This window comes from Poecilia mexicana, unplaced genomic scaffold (genome assembly GCF_051168715.1).
Source record: "Poecilia mexicana isolate PSO_F unplaced genomic scaffold, ASM5116871v1 scaffold_9, whole genome shotgun sequence".
Lineage (NCBI taxonomy): Eukaryota > Metazoa > Chordata > Actinopteri > Cyprinodontiformes > Poeciliidae > Poecilia > Poecilia mexicana.
Genome location: NW_028263378.1, coordinates 29563818 through 29590764, shown reverse-complemented (window position 1 = coordinate 29590764; position 26947 = coordinate 29563818). Strand labels below are relative to the sequence as shown.

Sequence of the window (26947 nt, the reverse complement as noted above, 5' to 3'; positions counted from 1 at the left end):
TGTTATTAATCAGCAGCTGATTTAATGGGATTTTGTGAATAAAAGTCTGTACTGGTTCAGGAAAATGGCCGAAAAAAAAAATTTTTTTTAATCATGTGCAGAAAACGGTCGACAGAGATCCCACATTCACATTCAGAGGAAAAGACGCAAATTTAAATTTTTAATGAATCTGAACTTACAGGTTGGAGCTGTATAGATGATATATCAGAAATATTAAGAAGTTGTGCTTTTTTTTTCAGAATTTTATGTGGTCCCATTATGATGAGCAGTTGGTTTAGAGGGGGATCGAACCAACAACCCACCAGTTCCAGGTTGGACTCCTAAACCTCCTGAGACACTTTGGTTTTTTTCTAAAACTCGTTTGTCCGTCAAACCAACTGGCTTTCTTGATGCTGATGGAGAGGGACCACCAGCAAGCCAAATGACGGCAGTTTCCAGAGTTTACCAACACACACTGCGATGTTGCGTAGCCTTTTATGATTATGGAGGTCAATTTTGCTTGGAATCAGTAGCTTCTATGGAAATAGAATAAAACCAAAGTGTTCTTTCAACTAATTTCAATCTCTTTTTTTTCCCCCACACAAAAAAAACCCTAAGTAGCAACGACTCACAAAATCATTGACTGTAAAACCAGCAGCTTTACAGTCAACATAACCTTCATATTAACAGATTGATTAATCCAACATTACATCTATAAATACTGCAGATATGTTCAATTAGAATAAACATCCTGAGGCTGGTTTGACAGATTCAAAGTAGGAGCTTTTGAAAATAACATTTAGCAGGTATGAAACATACTTGTTTTTAAAAATGTTATTTTATATATACACAATATTGTAATTTTAAAGGTTTTCATCAACTGTAAGTGGAAAATTACCATATTTAACAAAAGTAAATGATTTCAAACTTCCATCTGCTAATGAATGTTTGAATGAATCCATTTAATGTGTTTAACTTGGTGATAAAGTTCTGAAATAATTGGAATTCTTAACATTCTGATTCCTTTAAATAGGTCAAAGTCTTTTATCTAGAATAGAATCAGCTGCAGTAAAATGTATCTTTCCTGCTTATTGAGCAACATGGTGATTTTCAGCTGTTCCAGGAAATGACTAAGGCTTTAAAAAGGGAACAGAATGATTGTGATGTGTGTGAGAACAAGGCAAATGTGTGTGTGTGTGTGTGTGTGTGTGTGCGTGTGTGTGTGTGTGTGTGTGTGTGTGTGTGTGTGTGTGTGTGTGTGTGTGTGTGTGTGCGTGTGTGTGTGTGTGTGTTGTGTGTGTTGATATATGAAGCTTTTCATTGGCTTTCATGACAATGTCTTCCTGATATGCAGCAGCACTGAGGAACGACAGTGTAGCGCAGGAGGAAGCTCTACATCAGGTTAAAGGTCATCTGGCTCCAAAAGATCTTCTGATTATTAAAACAAAATTTTCTGTTCATCTTTGAAACTCTGCAGAGCAACATTGTTCAGATTAGTTGGAGAGCCACTGGGAACACGAGCTTCCAAGTCTTAAAATTGTCCAAGTCTAGACATGGACTTTGATTAGGACATTGGAACTGTATTCTCCAGGTCTCAGAATGGAATGGAAAGTCTAACTGGTTTCCTCCAGGATCGCCCATTAACTCTCACCAGCTGTCCTCCAACTGCTGAAGAAAGAATCCCACAGCATGATGCTTCCCCTGCCATGAGAACAGTGTGTTCAGAAGGATGTGCAGCATTAGTCATTTTTGCATGCAAGGCCAAAAAGTTCTGTTGTGGTTTCATTCGACCAGAGTTTGTTTCTCCACTCACCGGCTTCATGGTTCTCAGGCTTTTTTCTTAATATTTCTCCATAGACAGCCGGGTTTGTGGTGTGCACAGCTAACAGCTAACAGTCATGTCAAAGTGTCATCCCACCTGAGCTGCTCCGACACAATTTGCTTCAAGGTAACCAATATCAGCTCATCAAGCACTTTGACATGCTAGGAAGCATTAGCAAAGCAGCACAATACAACCACTTGAATCAGATAATGGATAAATTACTAATTATCAAGCAACATGATAACTTCCACCTAGTTAGATCACTTCATGATCAGTCTTTGAAAGTATTTGATCAGAAATCCCTGCAACAACATTGAGCATATTCTCTGACAGATAGCTTTTGGAATACAGTCTGCAGCGTTTTGTTCAGGAACAAAGAACATTTCCTGATAGTTTGACGAAGTGCTGCTTGTAAAGGCACACTGTAAAAAATTAATTAATAAATAAAGTTTAAAAAACGTAGTTTATTTTTCATGTTGAAAAGAACAAAATGTGGGTATTCATGTTTTCACCATGTTATTCATACATTTACAAATGTCAAAGATCCGAACTAAATATCTACTTCACCTGAATAAATTCAATATTTAGTTAGGAAGCTAAATGTTTAGTTTTCAAACTTAAAATTTAAATAAATATTTAAACACCCATTTTTTTTCCCCGACAGGCTAAATAAACCAAATTATTGCTGTTAATTTCACACAGAAAACGTGTGAGGAGTTCCATATTTACTTCTATATGGGCAAAACTTATCTTATTAGTGTTGTCAATATTAGGTAAAAGAACAACTAGAAAACCTCAAATTATATATTTAAATACCTCATACAAAAAAAAATGTTTTTACAGTCTGACATTAAATCTGACCAAACCTTCCTGCTTTAGGTCAGTTCGGATCATTAAGTTTTTTTTATTAGCTAGCTGAATACCAAAATTATTACATGAGAGATTTGGAGTTTCTTTCAAATCAAAAGTTTACATGCACTACAACTATGAAGATGTCATAGCATTGTAATTTCCTGATTGGCTAATTTACAAAATCTCAGGTGACTGGAGCCACACCTTAAACACACACCGTCTCTGTGTGGTAAATCAGCCAAGATATCAAGAAGAGAATCTCAAAGCTCAGTGAACTGGGTTCATTCTGGGCTGGAGTTTCCTGGTTCTGGTTCTGTGGGTTTTAAAATATGTTGCTCGACGACAGAGAGTCAATCTAACACTGGGATGAAAAACGACTGCTAAAGTCCTCAGAGGCTGAAGTGGGTTTCTATCGGAGCAGATTACAGATCAACATGAGCAAAACCTGTTTTTTTTAATCACTTAACATTTTGAGGTTTACAGAATCCAATGCAGTTGATGTTTGAGAACTTGATAAAAATCAGACAATAAAAGGCAACTAGATTATTGTGATGATTCTTCACAAGAAAATATGACTGAATCTTGACACAGTTTTCAACTGTAAACAATCAGTGAGCAAATATAAACTCACTCCATAAACTAGAACAAACTAAAAAGTTTTTTTTTTTTTTGTAGTTTCATCACCAAGTGAAATACATCATATACATTAACTAGATGTTTTAACATATTGATGTTTCTTAGTATATCTAATACCTGCTAATAGATTGTTACTATTAATCTGACAAGCATCATCATAGACAGACTTCATAGTTATTCAATTTTACATTTAAAATGTACATATTGAGCAAAATTTATTTGCAAGACTCCAATAATAATAGGATCAATATCCTAATGTATTTAATAAGACGTGTGAGATTCACATTTAAGGTCTCTTAGCACAAAACAAAAGCATTCCAGCCACATATCCGTCTGTTCATCACCTCCCCCTCAATGTGAACTCAACAACTTACAACACAAAGTTGCACTCTTGCAGATTAATATCAGCTAAAGGCTCAATTTAGTTAATAGATGTTTGTTCGAGATTAGCATTACCCAAATTAAACTCAAATTCATCTCAGCTTTTTTTTCTTTGCACACATCAACCGATAAACTCATGTTTTGTTTGGCACATGTTTGGCACTACAACACTTCATTTTGTAGTGTTCATATTTATTTATATGCAAATGCATATTTATTTTTGGCTTGATAACGTGATTCTGGTGTGTTACGAGATTAAATATTTAGTTAATTTTAACACCAATACCGACTATAACTTAAATGCTCATTTTAGCATAGTGTGGTACGGCATTATAATAAAATTATGACTTTATTCTCATACAAATTCAACCATATTTTAAACACCAACAACAAAACTCAGTCTGTAACTGTAGTTCACAGAAAAAGGCCAGGAAATAGACAAAGCAGACCTTTTTACTGTTACTGCAAAATGTTTGCCACTTTTCAGCTAGCAGACATTTAGGCATTGTTCCAAATTTTGCACAAGAAATAATAAAAAAAACTATATTACTTGTGAAAAACAAGCAATGATTAGTAACCAATGTTTACAGTTTTAAATTGGTTTATTATGTTAAGACTAAAAACACATTCCAGGGAAACATTTGCACCGTTCTCTTTCAGACTGAGCAGCCTCCACTAAATGTTACTGATTGAGTTAATAAACTGAACTTGGAAATTGTTTTGAGACTTAAAAACAACAATAACTGTCAAATTGCTGAGACCAGTTTTTTCTACAGGTTAATTATATAGTTTCTGATTCACAACAGTATTTCAATTCAGGGGAGGGAAGGAGGCCGGAGGGCGTGAAAAAAAAAAGTATGATCCCTAGGAGGCAGAAAATAATTGAAGAACACAGAGTTAAAAACATTTCATGATGATACTTGACAGAATTTTAATAAGGAGATTCTGTATGAGCCAAGCAGCCTCAGAGCAGAAGAATGCAGACGTGTTTATACCAAACCTTCACAACCAGTGCACCCAAAACAGCTGCTTTTTATTCCACATGTTAAACATGTTGCACAAGAGCGTAGTCTGGTTCCTTCATAAAGTCACGACTTTTACTTCCTCTTCATCTTGAGTAGTTTACTTTCCTGGATGGATTCCGTTAGATTAATCAAACACTCCCAGCTCTGTTTGTGTTGGTGGGATTTGTCCTGCATTACACTGACTAACGTTGATCAATGGATTTCTCTGGAAAAAAAGTCTGCCAGCAGTTTAAAGGTGCAGAAGGCAGTGCAGGCATTCTCTAGATAGAGGAGAAAATCTGGTAAAACAGACACACAAATCCCTGATACTGGAGTGACTTCAGAGCTGAGGATTCAGTCTAGACTACAGGTGAAGAAGCTTTTAGAGGTAAACAATGGCACAGTACATCTCTGTTAGCCTCGGTTAGGTTATACACTAGATAAGAAAATGTGCTCTTCTTATTTCGGAGCCATGGAATCAGGTTTGATTGAAACTTTTTCTTATAAAGACAAACAACGCTGTGGCTAAATTTTACACCAAATCTGTTCCCTTTAAAGCCTGTGGGAACGCGTGTTATGACCTGAAGAACAAACATCTGGACGTATTGGACTCCACAATGTATGGTTGGTACAAATATACCAAGTACAGAAATCATGGTGGTGGCAGCATCATGCTCTAGGTTGTTCCTCTTTAGATAGAACTAAAAAAAACTGTATGAAAAAAAGGGGAAAATAAAGATAAGATCCTGAAAGAAAGACAACTTAAACTCAGCGTTTCGGCAGTTCTGCAGTTTTCTGGAAGTTTGTTCGAGATTTGTGGTGCATAGAAGCTGAATGCTGCTTCTCCAAGTTTGGTTCTAGTTCTGGGGATGCAGAGCAGAACCAGGACCAGGACCAGGACCAGGACCAGGAGACCTGGGAGATTCTGGTTGACACAACAGCAGCAGATCTTTAATGTATTGCGTTGCTAAGCCGTTCAGTGATTTAAAAACTAAGAGAAACATTTTAAAGTGTTTGAATGATGTTGAATGACCATCATTCAACACTTTCATCAGTGTCTTGCTTAACTTGAGTGTCAACAGTCTCGTTTCCTGAACATTTACACCACTAGGTCACCGGAACAAGGAGGAGGAAGTTTGCTTCATATGGTTCGTTGAAGATCAAAAAGAAGACTGACACTCTTCTGCTGTAGAGACCTTACAGTGACACACAATACATCCTGTGTCCTGAAATGTCCCTGTCAGCGAGAGAGAGCGAGAGAGAGCGAGAGAGAGAGCGAGAGAGAGAGAGCGAGAGAGCACACATTAGCCGTATTGTCTTTGCTGTGACTCCAGGCATGTGTTCAGTGGGTGAGGGTCCAACCCAGAAAGAAGGAAGAAGCGTCTAACTGCAGCAAACTGAGCCCACTCCAAGTATCTGCTGCATACATCACCAATGTGCTGATGACATTGAGAAAAATAATGTGTGGAAATGACCATATTAAGTAACACGGCTGAGTCACAGTCACAACATAAAGCGAGTCAGACTTTTTATGACCTCAATAGAAACATAAAAAAGGAAGAAACTAAGAAAAGAAAAAAAAGTGATTTATGATTAATGTCAGTAAATCATACCGACTAAAATCCAAAGAGCTGTGGTGTGAAAGCAGCTGACTGGATGTTTGAATCTGCCCGCAACGCTCGAGCCGTTTCCTTCCTGAATCCTTGCCGGGAGTGAGGGGCGTGTTCAGGCCGGTCACTTGGGGGTGTGGGGGGGCGGCGGCGTTCTTGTCAGTAAGGAGTCTGTGACAGGTCCGGGAGGCGGGCGAAGGCGTGGCCTTGTCAGGAGAAGCAGCGCAACATGCAGGTAGATCACATAAAGCCTGATCAGAGCAAAGACCAGCAACAGTTTGGACTGCAACAATGACACGGACGCTCCTGTTGCTGGTCGTCTTCCTGAACGCCTCGCTCAGGTCCTCGGGTAAGTGACTGGATACTGTTACCTCTATTCAGCGGCGGGGCTAATTAATAACTAAAGCCTTGCCTTCCAGAATGCAGCTTTCTGATCCTGACAAACAAGTTGTGCTATAAAAGTCTTGAGGAGACAGATGATCTGACAAGAATCAAAGGCAGTGATAACTATGAGTCAGTCCATACGTTTGTACTTTTAGACAAGACCCAGAGGAGTTTCAGGGCATGAGATTAAGTAATATTTACTCAGACAGAGAGAGAGAGACTCCGCTCCCTGAGGTGAGATACTGCCTACTGCATGTCGAAACTTAGCAGTTGTTGGGTTTTAAGCTGAGTGTAGTAAACACACTGCAATGAAACGCTGTCGGCGGCGGACCTTGTGTGACAACAAAGCCTCTGCCCTCCCAGGTGCTAGCAGGTCCTCAGGTAACCGTGACACAGAGGAAGTTAGTGACTAACTTTAGAGCTGCTCCCTGCTGATGGAAAGTATGGAATCTGGACCAGGAGTTTCCCTGGTTTCTGTGGAAGACTGCGTTTCCACAGCCGGTAACACTCAACAGTTTGCTCTGGCCTCTTGTGAATTAACATCATTGGTACGCCACAGAAACAAAACTCATTTCCTTTTAGAATTCAGAAACTAGATAGAAAAAATAGAAACACTACATCATCTTCCTGTAGGTACTGCGCCTGATCAAATATGGTAAGCTCTTACCAAAACAGGCTTCGAGGTCAGCGGTAAATTTGATCCACAAATTATAATGCCTGTGTCTAAAACCAAACGCACAACATGTGGATCAAATTAGAAATGAAAAATTCAGTCAAAGCTTGACCCGTTTATAAATGGAACAGTCAATACTCAGGTAGAGGAAATCAGATTTCTGGGAGGAGTCACGATGGACAGCAGACTGGAGCGATCCCAGCAGACTGAATGCATTGTTACAGTGATAGGAAGACAACCAGTGGTTATAAGATGCTTACGTGATATGCCCTTAAAATTAATTCCTCAAATCATTAAAGGGGAAGTAGTATGTAATTTACAAGCCCATAGTGCCATTTTATAGCATAATAAAGTAAGTATGTTACCGTCAGTTATTGTAAAATGCTGCATATATCAAGTATGACTTTTAAAAAATTTAACTTTGTAATTTAACACCTTGAAATTGAACCTCCGTCTCTTTAAAAACTCCTGCTCTTTCATAAACTCTGCCTTCAGGAAGTCATCACAACATGGCTCCTCCATTAACCCTTTAACAACGTTTTAACCAGCGTTTAACAGAGAAGTAGCTCGTTTAATGAGCTCGAGTGATGCACAGTTCCACCAGGTGTTTGCTAATTGCTGCTGGCTAGTCTGAAGGAGCTGAGTGGGGAAGTTGCGGGGGCTTGGGGTGCGGGGGGTGAACTGAGGCAACTTGATAGCTTGGAAAATTTAGGTCTGTGGAGGAGCTGAGCCTGGAAAAAAGAGGAGCTTCACCCCAGAAGGCGGAGCTAGGTCCACCCAGGTGTTTTGCGCAGCTGAATGGTAGGATAAATAGGCGGCACATTCTGTGAGCAAGCACAGAACAGTTGCTACAGGAGATTAAAGGATTTCTCAAACATGCATCAATCCTGGTTTGTTTTTCATGAGGAATTAACATTATAACATGATGTAGAGCTCAAAAAAAGTCAATTTTACACATCACCACCCCTTTATCACAGTATCTTGTGTCACTGCATGGTGTGGTCCAGTGCTTCAGGAAAACATCTGACCAAACTACAATTAGCTCAAAATAGGGCAGCAAGTATTGCATTGAATTGTTCCTTATAAATATCAGCATGCACTAAGTTTTAGAGTGACCCTCGGTTTAAAATAAAGTTGAAATTACTCATATGCTTTTTTTAGAAACCTCGTAAGATACTAAATGTTTTATATAATCAACCTTTACTTAGTCACACTTTATACAATTTTAATACAAAGCTTTAAAATGTTGTTTTACTCTTCCACCATGCAAAAGCAATACTTTTGCATTTACATGAATGAAAACATGAAACTGCCCTCCTTCATCCGTTTCAAATGTAAGAAAAGAACCCTGTTTAATTATTCTATCATATTAAATATTATAATTGTACATTTATGAGTCAATATGCTATGTGTTATAATTGTGTGTGTGACTGTTTTTGTGATAAATGTTTTGTTTGAATGGAGATAAAAAAATAAAATAAAATAAAATAAAAGCTTGCCCATTACAAAAAATGTTGAGGAATTTTTAACAATTTTATCTTTAAAAAAATACCTTCCTCCCTTATTACATGATCTTTTTTTTCTGGTTTAATATTTAATAACAGAACAAAAACCTATATCTATGTGTAATTTCCTCCAATTTTCTATGATTTTTATGAGCGAGTTTGGCCTTCTGATCACTTACCCGAGGACTGCTTTACCAGTTTCAGGTATTTTATGCACATAGTAAATCAGTAATAATTTGTCAATGATTGCCCAAAAGAGTCAATGGAGATCCCGTAATTACAGTTCAGGTTAGTGTCAGAGCTCAAGTCAGTAAACAGAAGCTTTTTGTGCTAATCTGTACAAAACCTCTATTTGATCTGTGGTGTTACTTCAGTGTTTTGGTTGTTCTGTCTGCCGCAAGAACAGCGATAAGAGTCTGTCTTCTTTACAGGAGCTTAATCCTGAGCTTTCCACTGATAATTGCAACATACTTGCTGTTTAAGGAAACGTCTATCTTTTTAATATGATAGGCACCGTGTAGGTCAATGAGTGTCTTTTTTTAATCTAAAAAGTATCTAAAAAGACAGTTAATTCTCAATAAAATTAATCATTTCCAAAGGAACTGGAAGGAAATTTGGAATACTCAATAACACTTTGAATTACTTCATGTATTAAATGTCAAGATGTAGATAGACTTATGTTGCCTTATAAAGTTAGTGTCTGTTTGCAACTGAAAGGTTTGATAGATTATCAGCCCAGACAGAAGGGATGTAGAGATTCTTGTCAATTTCCCTCTTAAGAAATTGACAGTATATCAAATTAGTAGACAGTATTTGTTTTAGCTGCACATGAATCCACAGGAACGCCGTTACTGCATTTTAGACAAAAACATTTTATATTTTCTGTTTAAAAGTGTCAATTGATCATTTGCTTACTTGTGTCTCAAAGTATTTCTAACATGTAAAAGGGATTAAGGGGTTGAATGGAAAATATGCCAATTTATTTAGCCAATTTATCATTAGAACAATCAATAGAATAATCGATAAGTAAAATAATTGTTAGTTGCAGCCCTGGTAATTATGAATGGTTCAATATAAGATTATCGTTATGGAGAACAGGCTAAATATTAATGCTATTTAACAAGCTCATTTATGGCAGTCATCTAAAATGTGATTGAGATTAACAGACAGATTAAACATTAATCCACTTTCTGTAGTTGTTAGTAGTTACGGGGTGGAGGTCTGTCTCGAGAGGTCATTTCACATGAGGACACTGTGGACAAAAATCCAGCCCAGGGAAAAACAGCCACAGTTCTAACAAAAATGTAATTAAGTCTTAAAGGTAATTTATCTTTAACCTAGCAAGTTTGTATTTTGACTGTGGAAGGAGACCAAAGCTCCAAGGATACCATGACACTAATCTGTTGCTATGAAGACTGCAGCTAGCTGGCTAGTTTTTTTTTTTTTTCTCATGTTCTCTTCCATCCTTGTACGTGATCCCGACAGTACAAAATGCTGCGTGCGCTCAAACAATGAGGAAAATGGACAAGCGAAAGTGAAAAGAGGAAGTGAATGCAAAAAACTGTCTTGAGTAGATAAACAAAACATGACTTAAATATTTAAAATAAATTTAGCAAAGACATGCCAGAAAACCAGAAAAAAATGCTCCTCACTGCAGTTCATCATCTACTGTAAGCCAAGTTAAGGTTACAGCTCTTTGTGAATCACTGTGATAGAAAACTGAAGTATCAAACTGAAGTGGTTACAGCCAAACGCTGGGCTAGAGTCTCTACGTCAGCGAGAAATCAAACCCTGGCTTACAGATATCTTTCCTGTTCAAGCTGTGCAACTTTAACAAACAGCTTACGAGAAATCCATGACAAAGTTTGTCCTCATTCAGTACCGTCTTGTGAAAACATTTACAACATAATACATTCAAACAGCTAGGTCAGGGATTGATGGTGCATTTAGCTGTGTAAAGCATTAGAGGTAAGAGGTTGTCAGGGTGGCTCAGCCAACAAAATGTTAGGAATTAGTGCATCTACTCCAAGTAGTATAACCATTTCTAAATGGAGACTTCTGTTTACACTCCCAGCATGTTGGACAATGTGTATTGCTGGGAAAAATGACTCCAGCATGGAGGATTGTTGACAAGTTTTGCTGAGGTCACCATGGACGATGAAAGATTTATCATTTATGATAAAGTGGGATAGATCGGTATTGCAAAAACAAGTGGGTTTATGACTGCCACCACGCAGCTGCTGCAACTAATCCAGGTTGTACACAAATGCAACTAATTCAGTGTCTTTCACAAGAAAGCTTTCCGACATGAGTTTGTGAGGGTTCATGTGGATGAAAACTTTTCTGAAGCCGATCCCATAGGATATTTGAAACAGCACACTGTTCGACTGACTTACACTTCAGATGTTCTGTTACTTTTGATGGCTTGAGGAGAACCTTAAATATGGTGGGAAGAGATTTGGATATGGTATATCCATCTGCTGTCTCCTTTTGTGTGTTCACAGAAAGCCACAATCCAACCTTTGAAGTGGGGACAGACTATGAGGTGGTTCGTCCTGTCAGACTTCATGCAGTCAGGAAAAGAAGCACAGAGGTAGATCTTCCTACTTCAATTTCATGTAGACTGATTATTTGGTATACTTTTACATGTTCTGAGTGTGGCTTTGAGAATGAAAAAAACTAAACAGAAAGCATAATTTTCATTTCTCTATCCCCTTCAGAACGTCAGACCAGAGACGATTAAATATGCAATGACTGTTGGAGGAAGAGACATTCATTTACAACTTGAGAAAAATAAGTATGTTCTCACTTCCCTGGCGTGGGAGTGTAAATCTTGTGTGTGTGTGTGTGTGTGTGTGTGTGTGTGTGTGTGTGTGTGTGTGTGTGTGTGTGTGTGTGTGTGTGTGTGTGTGTGTGTGTGTGTGTGTGTGTGTGTGCGTTTGTAATACCTTGTGGGGACCATTTTCCTGACACATACTACATTAGATTTAGGACTAAGGTGTGAATTGAGTTTTGGTTATGGTTATTTATGTAAAGACTGGGTTAGGATAAGGGTAAGGTTTAGGCTGTAGAAATGAATAGAAGTCAATGGAACGTCCCCCACAACAATAGCCACGCAAACATGTGTATGTCTGTCTGTGTTTAAAATAAGAAAAAAAAAAAAACCCACCCACACAGTGGTATAAGTTCCTTGTAATGAATATCACATCTCAGAATCAAGGTTGAATTTGGTTGAAATGGTTCCTTCATGAAAGGAACCATTTCAGTTCCTTATATAGAACAAAGATTATGCATATGATTTCATATTTCTCATCAGTGAGTTACTAACCCGAGACTACTCAGAAACCTACTACCAAGAAGATGGAACTCGGGTCACCACGAGACCACATGATGTCGTAAGTTTTTTTTGAACGAGTTTGAATTTTGTGTGCATAATTTTAGATGTATAGGTATTTGGAAAATTAAAGTAAAAAAAATTGCTATTGATGATTTACATTTATCCCTGTTAATATTCTGTCTTGGTCAGGATCACTGTTACTACCATGGAAAGATTGTGAATGACAGCGAGTCATCTGCTAGCATCAGTACATGTGAGGGACTCAGGTAAGCGCCTCACATATCTGTTCATGTTATGTGTGTGAAATGCTGATTTAGTGTAGATAAAGTGGAACGGTTTCAGTTGAACAGCTTCATTATTGCATGTTAAATTTTATAGCTTGTATAAAGCCTTGGACACACAATGGAATTAGAATGAAATTAGTTTCATTCTAGGAAATGAGACTGTTATCTCGAAAGATGAAACAGTAAAGTAGGAGTTTATGCTTTGAAAAGACTGATTTACTTTTTTTACTTTTTTTTTTCATTCAAAATTTATTTCAAAATGTCAAAGGTCATTAATTCCTTTCTAATTAATCGGTGGATTTGGGTTTGCAAATAAAAACAAAATGGTTGAGAATATCATTAACATTATGTTCATACAGTCACATATTTCTCCCTACTGAAGACATGAACACCTTCAGACAGACGAGAACTAAAATTAAGAAAATCCAAATGCAGCAAAATTCTGCCTATTTTAAGTAAAGATTATATTTTCAAAATTGAGCTAGCTTGACCTGACTAAGCTATCTTGAATGCTACATACACACAGATTAATTCATGGCATGGGACAATTTGAAATGGAATTTTTTTCTATCCCAGTCAGAAAATTGTCATTTTGTGCCGAATTAGAAAATAGTTGGACACAAAACCTAAAGATGCTAACATCTATCCTGGTTAACCATCTTCTTCCTTTCATTTGCTTGGTGGTGAACTGCAGTGAGTGTTTTACTGATGCCTGCTCTCAAAAGAGGATACCTTCTGGGTTTAGGGGTTACTTCAGGACGTCTGAACAGCGGTACCTGATTGAGCCTCTATCTGGTGGCGACGAGGGTGAGCACGCTGTGACGACCGTAAACGACAGGAACTTGACGCCTGCGGTGTGTGGTGTTACAAACACTTCCTGGGAGGACGACATGGAACCTCCAACAAGCCGGAGCCGCTCCAGATCTGGGGTTGGTACATGTTTGCGCCTTGGTCTCGCCGTCGGAGGTTAAATGTGACTTTGGGTGGCAGGGATACAGTCAGAAAATGTTACAGAAATAGCTACGGTGATGTAAAGCTCTATGGGGAAACTGAAATGTTTTTGACTCGTTTCAGGGTCTTCCTGTTCTACTGCAGCAGAAATACATCGAACTCGTTCTTGTAGCTGATAATCGAGCGGTAAGAATTTCAATAATTACATTTCATTGTGATATTACACATCTCATAGGTTATTTGAAAATGATTCAACCATTCACTCATACAATACTTGGTGTACTACATAAACACATATATATATATATACAAAAAGTACATGCAGTTGAAGATCCCGACATACTTTCAGATAAAGTAGATAACATACATTAAATATAAAAACATTTATGCATCATTAGCAAAAAAAAAAAAAAAACCTACACTATAATTAATTTGTACCTCTCCTTTTGTTTGTACCTCAAGTTTGCCAGTTTAAATTTTCTCAAACTAAAATGAAACAGAGTTCCAAACTTATCTGCTGACTCTGCAAAATGGCTTCACTAATTCTGTTTCCTGTGCAGAATTAGGATTGTGGACTTCATATCAGGAGTTTTTTTTTTTTTTTACCTCAACTCTTTTAAAAGAGCTTTACAATTCTTCCTTCACTGTTTGAAATAGCAGCTCTGTTAATTAGCATCATCATTCAGTGTTTCCTGTCAGGCAGAGTACTGAAATAGTTTTTAAAGTCACATACAGTCTTAACTTGTTGGTCTAAACTACGGCTGCCTCTCATAATGCAAATCAGCTGTTGGGAATCGGGATGTAACTTTTTTTCTTATGCAACCAAATATTGTTTCAGTACGCAAAGATGAACAAAGATCTGACCAAGGTGAGACAGAGGATATTTGAAATCGTCAACTTTGTCAACATGGTGAGTCAGTGCTGCTGCCTTTCCTAGGCGAATTCCACAACAAATCATTTTATGGCTCAGCAAACAGTTTACATCATCCAGGTTGCTGCTTTTAATAATTTGTCTTTCGTTATATTGGAAAACCTCTGTAGGGCTTTGAATGGGAAACTGAATAGTTCACTTTGTTGTTATGATGACCTGCAGGCATACAAACCCCTGAAGACGTTTATTGGTCTGGTGGGTCTGGAGGTCTGGTCTAATACCGACCTGATCTCTGTGACCAACCCCGCTAACGACAACCTGGAGGCTTTCAAGACCTGGAGAAACTCCGAGCTGGTGAAAAGGATAAAACACGACAACGCACACCTCATCAGGTCTGACTAACCTCTGAGTACAAGTCATTCTGTTTCTAGTCATCTTGAATGGAGTAACATCCCTTTCCAACTGTGCATGTGTTGTGCAACAGAAAGGATGTTGCATGAAGACAGGTGTATTATCAGATCAGAATGACCAAACTGTTCAGCTACTTCAGTAACTCTTGTATTTTATAGATTCACTACGCAAACATGAGCTGCGATTTTGCAACAATTTTGCCGGAAACCCACCTCACCCTAATGCAAAAACTTTTAAACCAAAAAATGTGAATTATTTCAAAATTGGTGTGTTTCCAATAAGTGGATTTATATTCATAATTCCACTTTGGTCAATGGTAGGTCAATGGAAATGCAGCAATAGTTTTTTAGCTTTCATTTCTGTTCATTTTGATGGTTGAAATTTTATGTTTATGGCCATGTTGAAGTCTACATAGACTTTTTTTAGCGATACAGCTAAAAAAATGAATCACGATGCAAGTGTTTCATATCAGTTGATATTGATAATTATTGATTTTTTTTTTTTTTCTTTCAATGTCTGAAATATTACCAAACTGGTGACATATCCACAGTTTCCTCTCCAGCTCTTCTACTCATTTTCTGCCTTCACTCCAAGCCGTTGTTTATTTTAAAGCAGTTATGAGGCACAGTGGTGAAACCTGAAACTGCTGCTGCTGCTCTAACAGGTTGTTGCTAGGTAACCAAACAGCAAATCAGCTGATGCAACCAACCTTCCTTAGCTGGCTAAAGCCTTTCCTCTGCCTACATCCCCCAGAATGCTGCTCGGCTCTGAATCAGAGTTCAGTGAAACTATTGAACAATCTATTGAACATATTTTCTATTGACACTGATTACGTGTATATCGTGTCATTGCCTGGCATTCATGCAGGAATGAATGCAAAAAAAAAAAAAAAAAAACTGTTAAAATCATCTGAGATACTACTTTTTGGGTTTTCATTAGCTATAAATAATACTCATCAAAACTAATAGAAATAAAAAATATTGACTTAAATCCATGCATTGTTAATACCTGTTACACCTGAGGCAGGGAACGCCTCAGGTGTAACAGGCAAAATAAATGACCTTATTAAATTAGATTCTGGTTTATTAAAATGCCTTTAGAAAATCCCAATCTGAACAGATCTGAATGTTCTAGATGTTTTTAGTTTCCAAACGACTCTTGTGCAACATGTTTCATCACTATGCCAAGATCTGCTGCAAAACAGCAGCGGTGTCATAATCTGGGCTCCTATGTTCACATCAGAGAATTTCTGAAAAAAAACACTGAAGGCATGTCCAAAAAAAACAAAAAACAAAACAGAATCCATCATAACACATCTACTTCTGTGCAGTTATGTTAAAGACATATGGATAAACCATGCAATATGACAAACTGTAAACCAGCTGGCAGCCAAACAATGAAATGAAATGAAATGAAATTTTATTCGAACATGATACAAATATAAAAATAAAATAGTGCACAGTAACAAGAAGTGCATAAGAAAGAAGAGAAAATACAGATTTTTTGTTTCAGTTAACATATCATGCTCAAAATGGGGTAGGAAGAAGTGAGAACTTATAAACTCCTACCCCTAAACATGAACATGAAATTTCATAACCAATTTGTGCATTGGTGAAACCGGTAAGTATGTCTATGTACAAATGAGTACAGGAAGTAAAATACACAGAATTATAATAATCATATTTCCTGTAGCTTTGTAGATGTTACATTTATTCAAATGAAGAACATAGAATGCAGCCGTGATGAAAAGCCTCAATGTGTCTTTCAGTGGGATCGACTTTGAAGGAGCCACTGTGGGTCTGGCTTACATCGGGACTCTGTGCACTGACCACTCGGTCGGGGTCGTACAGGTGAGCTGGAGCCAACTGCTCCTGGAACGGTTGAAGGGACACAACTCCAGGTCTGCCCTACGGATCATTTGGATCTAAATTGTTTCCAGATTATTGAGACTGTGCTGCTGTGACGGTTGGAAAAGAATGGAATATCATGACTGGAAAAATGTGGTATTGTGATATAAAAATGCTTGCCAACCCAGTAATATGAACTCTCAAATACTTCACTTCAGTCCTGACTAGATAATTTAATTGATGATTTGATTTGAAACCAAACTGCACTATTGTAGTTTGGTTAATATTTCAGCAAAATCTTCACATGCAGATACAAGAACCTAACTTGTCACAGATGTTTCCTGGGGCTTGCTTTTTTTTCCTAACATTAGTGACTGAAAATTTCAACATGACCACCAGGATTGTCATGGGAAAAAAATCTCTAAAATTGCCAATTAGATGTATTTAGAGTCAAAACACAGCCTACTTGTTTTGTACCTTAGCAAATGTATATTTTCTTGATCTTGTGTTTCCTTTTTCTTGGGGCCATTTTTTTAAAATGGCCACCACAGATTTGATGGAGAACAAATGTTTGCATTAAATCTGCAGAAGTTATTGCCAGATTATCAGAAATTTAGGTTCTCTAACCACTAATTTGCTAAAAAATATATTTATTATGTTAATACTATACTGCTACTCACATAAAAAAATTTAAAAAAATAAAAAAAATCAGGGGAAGCTAATGCTTCATTAAGGCATTAAGGCGACTGTCACATCTTCATCTCCTTGTAAAGTCTTCAGTTTTGGCACATATTTCCTTAAAGTTTTATGAATAAGATTAAGATTACTGATTACTGTTGTCAAAAACATGCGAGTCACGTTCACACAAGTCATGAAAATGGGTAACATTTTATCTCATTTTATGCCATCTTAAAAAATTGCCATCATTCCAAAATGGCTAAATGGAAATGTGAAGAACATACGACCTGAGGGAGAGCATGCTAATTTTTATACTTATGTACACACTTGAAAGATTTTTACAGTAATGCGGGGAGTACTAGTGGTAGATACATTTCTGTTGTCCTATGCAGTACATGATACCCTATTCACTGTTTCCTGAGTGTTACCAAGAGAATATTAACATTTTCAAGTGGAATCCGATCAAGAAGCTGTAGAGGGAGCAAAAGATTAGGACGATGTCAATGAGGCCTTCCAACCTCAGTCTTGGTGGTTCTTCATTGAAGTTAGACTGCAGGTTCTTGGCTCAGCTGCGCCTCTATTCGTCTTTAGGATCACAACACCCGAGCCATTGCAGTGGGAGCGACTCTGGCCCACGAGATGGGCCACAACCTGGGCATGAGTCACGACGACTCCAGTGCCTGCTCCTGTTCTGGGGACAGCTGCATCATGGCCGCAGCCCTCAGGTAAGGAACAGTGGCCAGCTGCCTGAAAGGGCGTGTTTGTTAAAGTAGGTCAGCCACCGATGCTGTCAAAGATCGCCTTGTTTACGTACAGTTCTCTCACTGTGCGTGTGTGTGTGTGTGTGCGCGCGCGCGTGGGTGTTGTGAGAGAAAGATAAGCAGCAGAATGGAGAACACAGGATTTGCTGCTGATGTGTAAACTATAATATAACTGGAGTTTGGAACTTTTCCTTTCCTGATTTGGTGACAGGACTGTAAAGAAAAGGTCAGAGTGCTGCAGCTTTAACAGGCTAACACTGCAGCACCAATTTAAAGTAGATGTGACTTTATACACATCTACTAACGTCACAGTAGATATGTCTTGGCTGTGTAGCACTTGGGGAGACAAGTGTCAGACCAGAAGTATATTGCCGTTTTAATATCTTACGGCACATTATAATATCTAATGAAATAATCAGTAATGTAAAAGTAAATTAGTAATAACTGAGCCAAACTTTGATAAGAGATATTTAACATTATACATCATCATGAAGCTGTGGGACCAAGAGACCAGGAGAGGAGGCCTAACTGCCAATGGATCCTGAATATTTTGACAGATGAAGCAGAAAGCTGTAAGGACATGTCTCCATGTCTCTGTAGCTCAGAACTGGGATTCCTCAGGGATAAGTGCTAAGCTCTTTGTTTTGTTTTTTTTTTTTTTTTATTATTTAAACCAAGTTCTAATTTTTACCTGGCAATCTTGAGGTCTGTTGCTAACTGTGGTGTCTTACTTGGGAGCTAAAAAAAAAAACCAACAAACTTTATTTGTTCTTGGCAGCTATAACATTCCACGCACGTTCAGTACCTGCAGCTCCGCCAACTATGAGAGGTACCTGACAACCCGCAACCCCAGCTGCATATTCGACAAACCAGACTTCACCAGCATCGTGGCTCCAGGAGTCTGTGGGAACGGATTTTTGGAAAAGGGAGAGCAGTGCGACTGTGGCTCTGTGGAGGTACAAAAAAACAGCCCTTTATCTAAAATAAAAAAAATTTAAATGGCCTTACTTAAAACTGCTATGCTGCTTTTCACAATAAAGAGGACATTTCGGATTTTAGTTTAGTCATAATTTCCTTGAAAGGCTGATTTCCAAATAAGTCGATGCAATTTTAAAAAATAGATTTCAATTTCATTACTGAACTGTTTTTTGAATGCATTAAGAAATATACTCAAATCCAAAACCTCTGCCAGCAGACACCCGCCTGTACCAAACTAAAAATATTTTAATGCAAATTAAATACAAATTCATTCAAAGACAGAAAATTAAGCCTCTGTTTAACGTAGAGACGACTCAGTCATTTAAAAAAATATATATATATCAGATGCATTCATTGCTTAAGACAACAGTCCAGGATATGAAGCTTAGAAATTATCTGTAGCCTGAAGCTGCAGAAAATTCCTGGAAGAAAACCTGCTGAATGGAGCAGCAGCAGCAGTACAGACCTCAGTTCAAATGAAAATATGTTGCGAGACATGAACACTGAACACTCTGCACATTCAGGGCTCAGACAAGCTACACAAAAACTGCACTTTTAATTGAAACAAGGGGTTGACTACACAAATAAAATATTTAATTAACTGAAAATTAGGAGCTGCAGTCCCCGATGATTGACAGATTAAAGAAAAAACCTTGTGACAGAAAAATGACCAATTCCATTGTTTAGTTAATCATGGGGTTTTTTTAAGGAAAAAGTCTTAAATTGAATGTATGTATTCCACGTGTATGTCAAAAACAGATTGAAATGTGTTTATAGATTTGACGCAGTGGCACAGATTTGTCTCCATTCGGCATTTAAAACCAACGTTTGGGGCATTTATAAATCTAACAGAAGTTCCTGTCGTCGTCGAAGTTTCGTGATCTGGAATCTTCCTGACAAACCAAGACATGTTTCTGTTTTAAAGCCATTACCAAGCGGGTGATTCTAGGAAACAACCAGCAGCACTCAGCGGGGCATCCAACTCTCTCACTGCTTGTTTTTTCCTCATCGCTGTTTGGTCTTTATTTCTTCTAATTAGCACTACTGACTAGACTCTTATTTATTGTTATATTTAACTTCTCAGTTCTCCCCTTCAGTTATTTTAAGGCGGCTGAAAGCCTTTGACACATCACGTTAAAGTTTCTTATAACGCCGTGCAGTCGATTTCACAACGCAGAACATTCCTTTCAGAGTTCTGCTTGGACCTGTTGTCAGCTCTGATGGAAATCACTGGCTGCATATGCAGCATACCTCAGAATTATGGCTGCAGTCGGTCGCCTGTTGGAGTAGCATGCAGAGCAGAAGCTAACACTGCTAACATGAAGCCAGGTTTTAAGCGACTGACTGGACCGAGAGAGATTTCAGCGAGATTTGTTTCCAGCATTACCTTTGTCCTGTACACGACTGGAGTGAAAAGATCAACTTCGCCGCGATTGAACGTTCCCCTAATCGCTCACCATGATGCAATGCCACAAAAAATAAGCTGCAAACTTAGCAAAAATACAATATTGATTGATACAGGATGTGACGGGGTTTAATGCAAAGTTTCACATGTGAGAAATTCTCTGACGCTTCAAGTTAAACACGTTGCCGTTTACAGGAATGCACCAACCCGTGCTGCAACGCCACCAGCTGCACCCTGAGCGCAGGTTCACAATGTGCTGAAGGCGAGTGCTGCGAGAACTGCAAGGTGAGTCGACATCATTCATCACCTCTCAGCCCAACAGCCCAGTGACAGCAAAGCTCCCACGGACATCAGCAACACAATTGTTTGGCGCACTACCGCCCTCTTGTGGACTTTGAGTTATAACAAAAAAAATTTTATGAAAAAGTACTTTTCTTGGGGGGTGGATTTTGCTTTGTGTCACGTTTAAATGTTTTAGATCACATGTCAAACTCAATCCGACTCGCCACGACCATGTATGTGGCCCTCAACCTTCCAGATAGCAGTTGTTTTATCAAATCAAGGCATTTTTATCTGTATAAACTGTCAAATGTAAGAAAAATGTTCAATATTTCATTTTAAGTACTTATCGAATTTTAAGTATAATATGAGAGACAGTTATTTATTAATATTTTAGCAGGTTATTGATGGACTTCACCAATAAATTCTGCCACAACCAACCTTTTGAAGACATTCATGATCTGGATCTGGCTGAAAATAAGTTTTTGACGTTCCTGTTTTAGATCATAAAACAAATTCCAATATGAGACAAAGACAATCTGAATAATGGAGACATAAAAAAAAACTGTAGCCACAACTTTTTCAAATCTATATAGAAAAATTATTTCCCCGATTAGAAATGAGCCACGCACTGGAACCATCAGATCTGAAATACAGAAGGCATTTCAAGATGCTTTCTTTTAATTACTTGCTGCACCATTATTCTACATTTTGATAAGGCTTGTATCACAAAACATACAGCTCTGCATCCAGCAAACGCCTGGATGCTTTAAATCCACCGTCAGCACCAGAGACGTTCGCGTCATGTCTTGAGGTAACGGGATTTGCTCCACCCAGATCCAGCCTCGCTCTATCGAGTGCCGCAGGAAGAAGGACGACTGCGACCTGGCCGAGTACTGCGACGGGAAGAGCACCACCTGTCCCGAGGACGTGTTCGCTGTGAACGGGCTCCCATGCGATAAGGGTCTGGGCTACTGCTACAACGGTCAGTGTCCACAGAGGGCAGCGCAGTGCAAGAAGGTCTACGGCAACGGTAAGCGACTCGGCTTTCAGGCGACGTTCAAAAGTGAGACGAACAACGACGAGGTCAGCTGTGAAACAGTTTGATTCTTGTCTCTCCAGCTGCCGACGAGGCTCCTTCGTCCTGCTACAACTACAACACTAAAGGAAGTAACTATGGTTACTGCAGACGCTTCTCCAACATCGACTTTATTCCCTGCCAAAAACAGTGAGTCTCAGAACAGTCCTTATAATTATTATTATCCCCAACTCTAGTGATACACCAAACAAACCAGCAGTAACTAACAGTCAACACAGCTGATGGCTCTGATCGGTGACTGACAGGCCTGAAACAACCTGCTGTTCAGTAAATACAACTAAACTGATCGGCGCCAGTTGTGATCCGTATTCACAATACGAAATAATTGGCTTTTATTAATCCTTTCCTAAAATGCAGGTCAACTAAAATCTCTATTTTTTAACAAATAAATGAATAAGTAGCTTTAAAGGATTGTTTGTTTATTTGAATCCCCATCAGCCACTACTGTAACAATGGCTGCTCTTCCAGGAATCCACATCATAAAATATTGCAAAAACAGTTGCATAAATTCACAGTTCTACCACTTAATAACAAAATTAAGCTTAAAGGTGGCCTATTATATTACTAGAAAAAATAAAGTCAAATTTTCTAGAAAAACTAAGGAAAGCCCAGAGCTCCAAACTTTGAATCTCTGAAATTTCCAGTTTTTTTCTACAAAATTTCTGAAATTCATCTCAAAAGTTTTATTTTTTGGCAGAAATTTTCCCCAGATTTTTTCCATCTGCCATGGCCCCATTACAAAATCAAAATGAAACCTCAAAGGCATCTGAGAACTGGAGTCGATTACTAAGTCTGATTGGTGCATCTCTAATTGGTCGAGATATTTCCCATTCAGCTCCCTCAGGTGAAGTTCAGGGACAGACGTAAACATGAGCCTCTTGTTTTCTGTGCAGAGATGTTTTGTGTGGGAAGCTCTTCTGCCAGGGCGGCAATCCGAACCCAATCTACGGCCAAATGGTCACATTTTCTGGGGTCTGCAAGGCGATGTTCTTTACCGACTACACCAAAGACTACGGGCAGGTGGATGAAGGCACCGTGTGTGGAGAGGGAAAGGTACTCGTTTTTCACTTTTTCCAAGTTTTTAGATTTATCATCCTGTGTTCGCAGCAGCTTCAAAGTGTGTCTGTGTGTTTCAAGGTGTGCAGCCAGAACCAGTGCATGGATCTCGAGAGTGCGTACAGAAACACAAACTGCTCGGCAAAATGCCCCGGCAACGCTGTGAGTACACACCAGCATGACAGCTTTCCTAAACGCTAACTGTGTCTAGATTGGAGTGATAAACATTCTGCAACCGGCACCAGCTGTTCATCTGGAGCCGTCACTTTCTGTCTTCTCAGAAGTCCAATTTAGAGCAACTCCACAACATTTTCTGTTAAGTGCTTTAAAAAAAATCACTAATAAAGCTTGACATGTCAATTTTAAAGAATAAAGTAAGGTTTACTTCTTAATAGTAAATGGTAAATAGAGTAGGGACGCAACAATCCACTTTTTTCACTTCCGATACCGATATCTGAGGTTTAGTACCGATCCAAAAACAGATTAATTGATTAAAAATGTCTTTTTTAACACAAACATAAAGGTATTAAATACAAATGTGCAATTAGGAGCAGAACAGCCAATGTAAAGAATAAAGAAACTGAAACGGACAAAAACAAACTGCAATAAATAGTTTGTTTTTGTGCAATTAGGAATTAGAAAGTGCAAATAAGACTTCTAAACATAATGTAAAATAAATACTAAAGCCTGATGTCACTCAGAGCATGGAGCATAGAGTTAGACTGAATAGATCTGCCCTTATGGATAAGGCAGATTGTCACTGATACCCCCATCTGGATTTTTTTTCAATCTGATAGTGTGCGTGTGTGTTCAGGGTCCAGTGTGTGTGTTCATGGTTTAATGTGTGTGTTCTCTTCAGGTGTGCAATCACAGGAGTGAGTGTCAGTGCCTGCCCGGCTGGTTGCCTCCTAACTGCGGAGCAAAGGATGATGCTTTCAGTTCTCTGTCCACTGGTACGAACCGTCTCCAGGTGTTCATCAGCACAAATCCTGGATTCAGATAAACTCATGTCTGATTCATTCCTGCAGGAGCAATCATCGCCATCTCCCTGGCTGTCATTCTGGTGATCCTCGGCCTGGTTTTTGGGGTTGTGGGGTTCATGTGTAGGAAGAAACATAGTCCAACCCTGCCAGTGTAAGCGACATCCACCCCACAGATGGTTTTATTGTTCCTGTTAGTCATGATGATGACCGAATTCCTTCCCAACAGTTCACAGATGCAGAGAAAAGCTCCAGCAGTAAGCAGCTCTGCGCCTTACGTCAACCAGGAATACACCATCAGTCAGCCCAGGCCACTCAGACAGGTAACGGCACGGCATCGTGACGCAGGACTGTACATCAGCTGCTCAATATACTTAGAACTATGTGGCTCAACTTTTAGGCACCGAAGCCCAAAGGAGCTCCGCCTCCTCCACCTCCAGCAGGGAACCGACCCAAACCACCGAGCCAGAACTACATCGCTGCACGCCAGGTAAACACTTCCTCTGGGACAGCTGCCATGGTGTATTAAGGCCATTGCAGATAGAAAGTGAAAGTAGTAAAAAAAAAATTCAAAGAATTCAGACGTTTTTTGAAATTTTCATTTTCTGAAATTTTTTAGAAAAAAAATTGTGGAATTTCTAAGTTTGAAAAGTCAAAAATTCTAAAAGTCAAAAATTTGCAGAGCTCAAATTTTGCGATCAAAATTAAACTTGGAAAATGACAAAATTTCGAAAAATTTTCAAAAGCTACTGAGATCAATCTAAACATTTCAGAATTTTTGGTTGAAATCTGGCTCTTTTTTAAAATCTACAATGGCCGTATTACGCCACCGTAACAGACTTTGGCCGATCGTGCAGTGGATCAGTCGCTCCGCCCACGCAGAAGTATACCTCAGGTAGAGCGAACCTCCAGTAAACAAAGTTATAATAGTTGAGATAGTGAAGCTCACTGCTACCTGAGACATTTTTGCCTTATCAAACACTAAGGCAAAGATGGCAGACATTAACATTTAAAAATTAAAATAAATATAACGAGCTATTAGGGTTATTTGCGGAAAACTACAGAGAAATTAATGTCAAAGCCCAAGGGTCTAGTAAAGGATTACAGATATGGAACTCCAAATTGCTTGTGAAATTAATGAATGTGAAGGAACGTTCTGGGTCGACCCAGACATAATTGATCACGTATGTTTTACAAAGAAACTTTACGTTTGTAGCCACAGCACACAATCGAGCTTTATGCATTAATCTTCGATTTAACCATTCAACATTAAAGACGAAATTCTAACAAAAAAAGAGGGTGATTTATATGCAGTTACCTTCATACAGACGAACACGTGGAAGTTATGCCGTCGATCAGAACAGTTGTGTTCAGTTGCTCATGGTCGGCCGCAGACTCCATTTGGGTTTTAGAAATCGAATAAAATATTCCGTGTTCTAAATTCTCTAGATAAAGCGTGACGTAATTGCATATCCCCCACTGACTAACGTTTAACAATTTTTCCGAATTATTTTTTCACCAAATCTTGATGAATCTTGACTCAACTTCGACAGAGGTTCAGTTCCTTCAGGTGTTTGACTTCAGAACAAATTGCGACCGCCGATTGGTCAGTTGCTGACAAACCCACTGGATTGATTGACAGGCGGTGTCGTGTTAAAAAGAGGGAGATAAAAAAAAAAAAACTAAGACGTCAATTATAGATGTAATGTTTCACCAGTAACAACCGAAAAAGTGGTGAAAATCAAAACTGACCACTAGAGGGCAGCACAAACAGACATAAACACAACACTGTTTCTTTTTAACAGCCCAGCTCCAGTTATAGCTAGCAGGTGGTGTAAATCTCACATTTCTTGCTTTTTTTCCCCTCCCTGTCTGTGCTGTCATTAATCTGACAACAAGTAACACATTCCAAATAAATAAATAAATAAATAATCAGCTAACGCTAAAGGAAACAAGTCTAGCTACAGTGTAAATTGAGAGAGCTGGTAGTTGCTGAGGATGATGGCTCTTTAAAAATTACTATTTTATTCATTAACTGAGATGAAATCATCTAAACTAACCCAGCCCTATGTAAGTAATGATTTAAACCCGTGTAAAATAATTTGTTAACATTTTTTAGTTCATTGTCACCAAACCTCATTACTGCCAGACTTGTAGAATCAATAAATCACTTAAATAATAACTGCCAGACAACATGACACAACATAAAACAGACTCAGAGTTGGAAAAATAAAGCCAGATATAATGCCCATGTAACAGTGACCCAGCAGTGGCAACTATAGGGATCTGCTGCCCAAACCCCAGGGAATCATGTTCAGTTCATACAAAGGCATAACGGGTCATTTTCTTCAATCAAGACATAAATATAAATATATATTTATATGTGTTTGTTTATCCCAGGCTCTGAGACCTGTACCTCCCCCAAAGGTCTGATGTGCAGCCTGGTGCCAAGTGTTGGTGAACACTGACACCTTCCCTCTGGTCTTCAACTAGAGGCAGCTGGCAGGCCACAGGGACAGAATCCTGTTTGCATCAACCCCAACAGGAAGTACAAACTGAACTTGTGTGGCACCCTACTATGGATTTCACAGGGATTCACTTCTGTTTTCTTAAGGCACATTTGTGTACTGTACATTAAATTGACCCCGACTATAATTAATGTATATTATTTTCTAACATTGTTGGGGCAGAGCTGCTTTTAGCTGCAGTGTTTGTTTCTCTGACTCCTGTGGAACCGGCCCGTTTGAAAGTGGCGCGTTGGACTGCAGTTACTTCATGTTTGCATTTCATGTTCCATATCAAGCCATGTCTTTGTTCATAAGAAACTGTGAAATATGTTTTTATATTTATATTTTATTTACATTGTCAATGTAATGTGCAAGCAGCGTCGTTGTAAAATAATTTTTTAGCTCATGTTTACATCAGATTCGACAAATCATCAAATGTCTGCTGGTGGTTTAACTTCATTTTCAGGATAATAAATCACAATGTTGGCAGACTGAACTCAGAATACCCAATGAACATTGTAAATGTGTAATTATTTGACTTTTGTTTCATAATCAAATTGTGTTAAAATAGCAAAAATGATGACAAGCAGCATTTCAGATTAATGTAATTGTTAAAACTCAACAAATACAATGAAAAACAAACCATGTTTTTTATGT

General features: G+C 38.5%; 1 protein-coding gene across 2 annotated transcripts; it reads left to right on the top strand.

The window, feature by feature from the left end:
* Positions 1 to 6484: 6484 nt before the first annotated feature.
* adam28 (ADAM metallopeptidase domain 28) lies at positions 6485 to 26935 on the top strand. Of its 2 annotated transcripts, XM_088009109.1 has the most exons (22): positions 6485 to 6633; positions 11351 to 11439; positions 11567 to 11643; positions 12163 to 12241; positions 12373 to 12449; positions 13213 to 13396; positions 13542 to 13604; positions 14257 to 14328; positions 14512 to 14681; positions 16469 to 16550; positions 17817 to 17950; positions 18765 to 18942; positions 20565 to 20654; positions 21486 to 21681; positions 21771 to 21876; positions 22641 to 22800; positions 22885 to 22965; positions 23663 to 23756; positions 23832 to 23937; positions 24013 to 24106; positions 24184 to 24273; positions 26184 to 26935. In XM_088009109.1, the coding sequence occupies exons 1-22, from the start codon at positions 6576 to 6578 to the stop codon at positions 26214 to 26216; spliced, it is 2313 nt and encodes a 770-aa protein (XP_087865235.1). In that variant the 5' UTR covers positions 6485 to 6575; the 3' UTR covers positions 26217 to 26935. The 2 variants fall into 2 exon arrangements, with proteins under 2 accessions (XP_087865235.1, XP_014866308.2); XM_015010822.2 differs by lacking the exon at positions 6485 to 6633 and having other exon boundaries at positions 11275 to 11439.
* Positions 26936 to 26947: the final 12 nt, after the last annotated feature.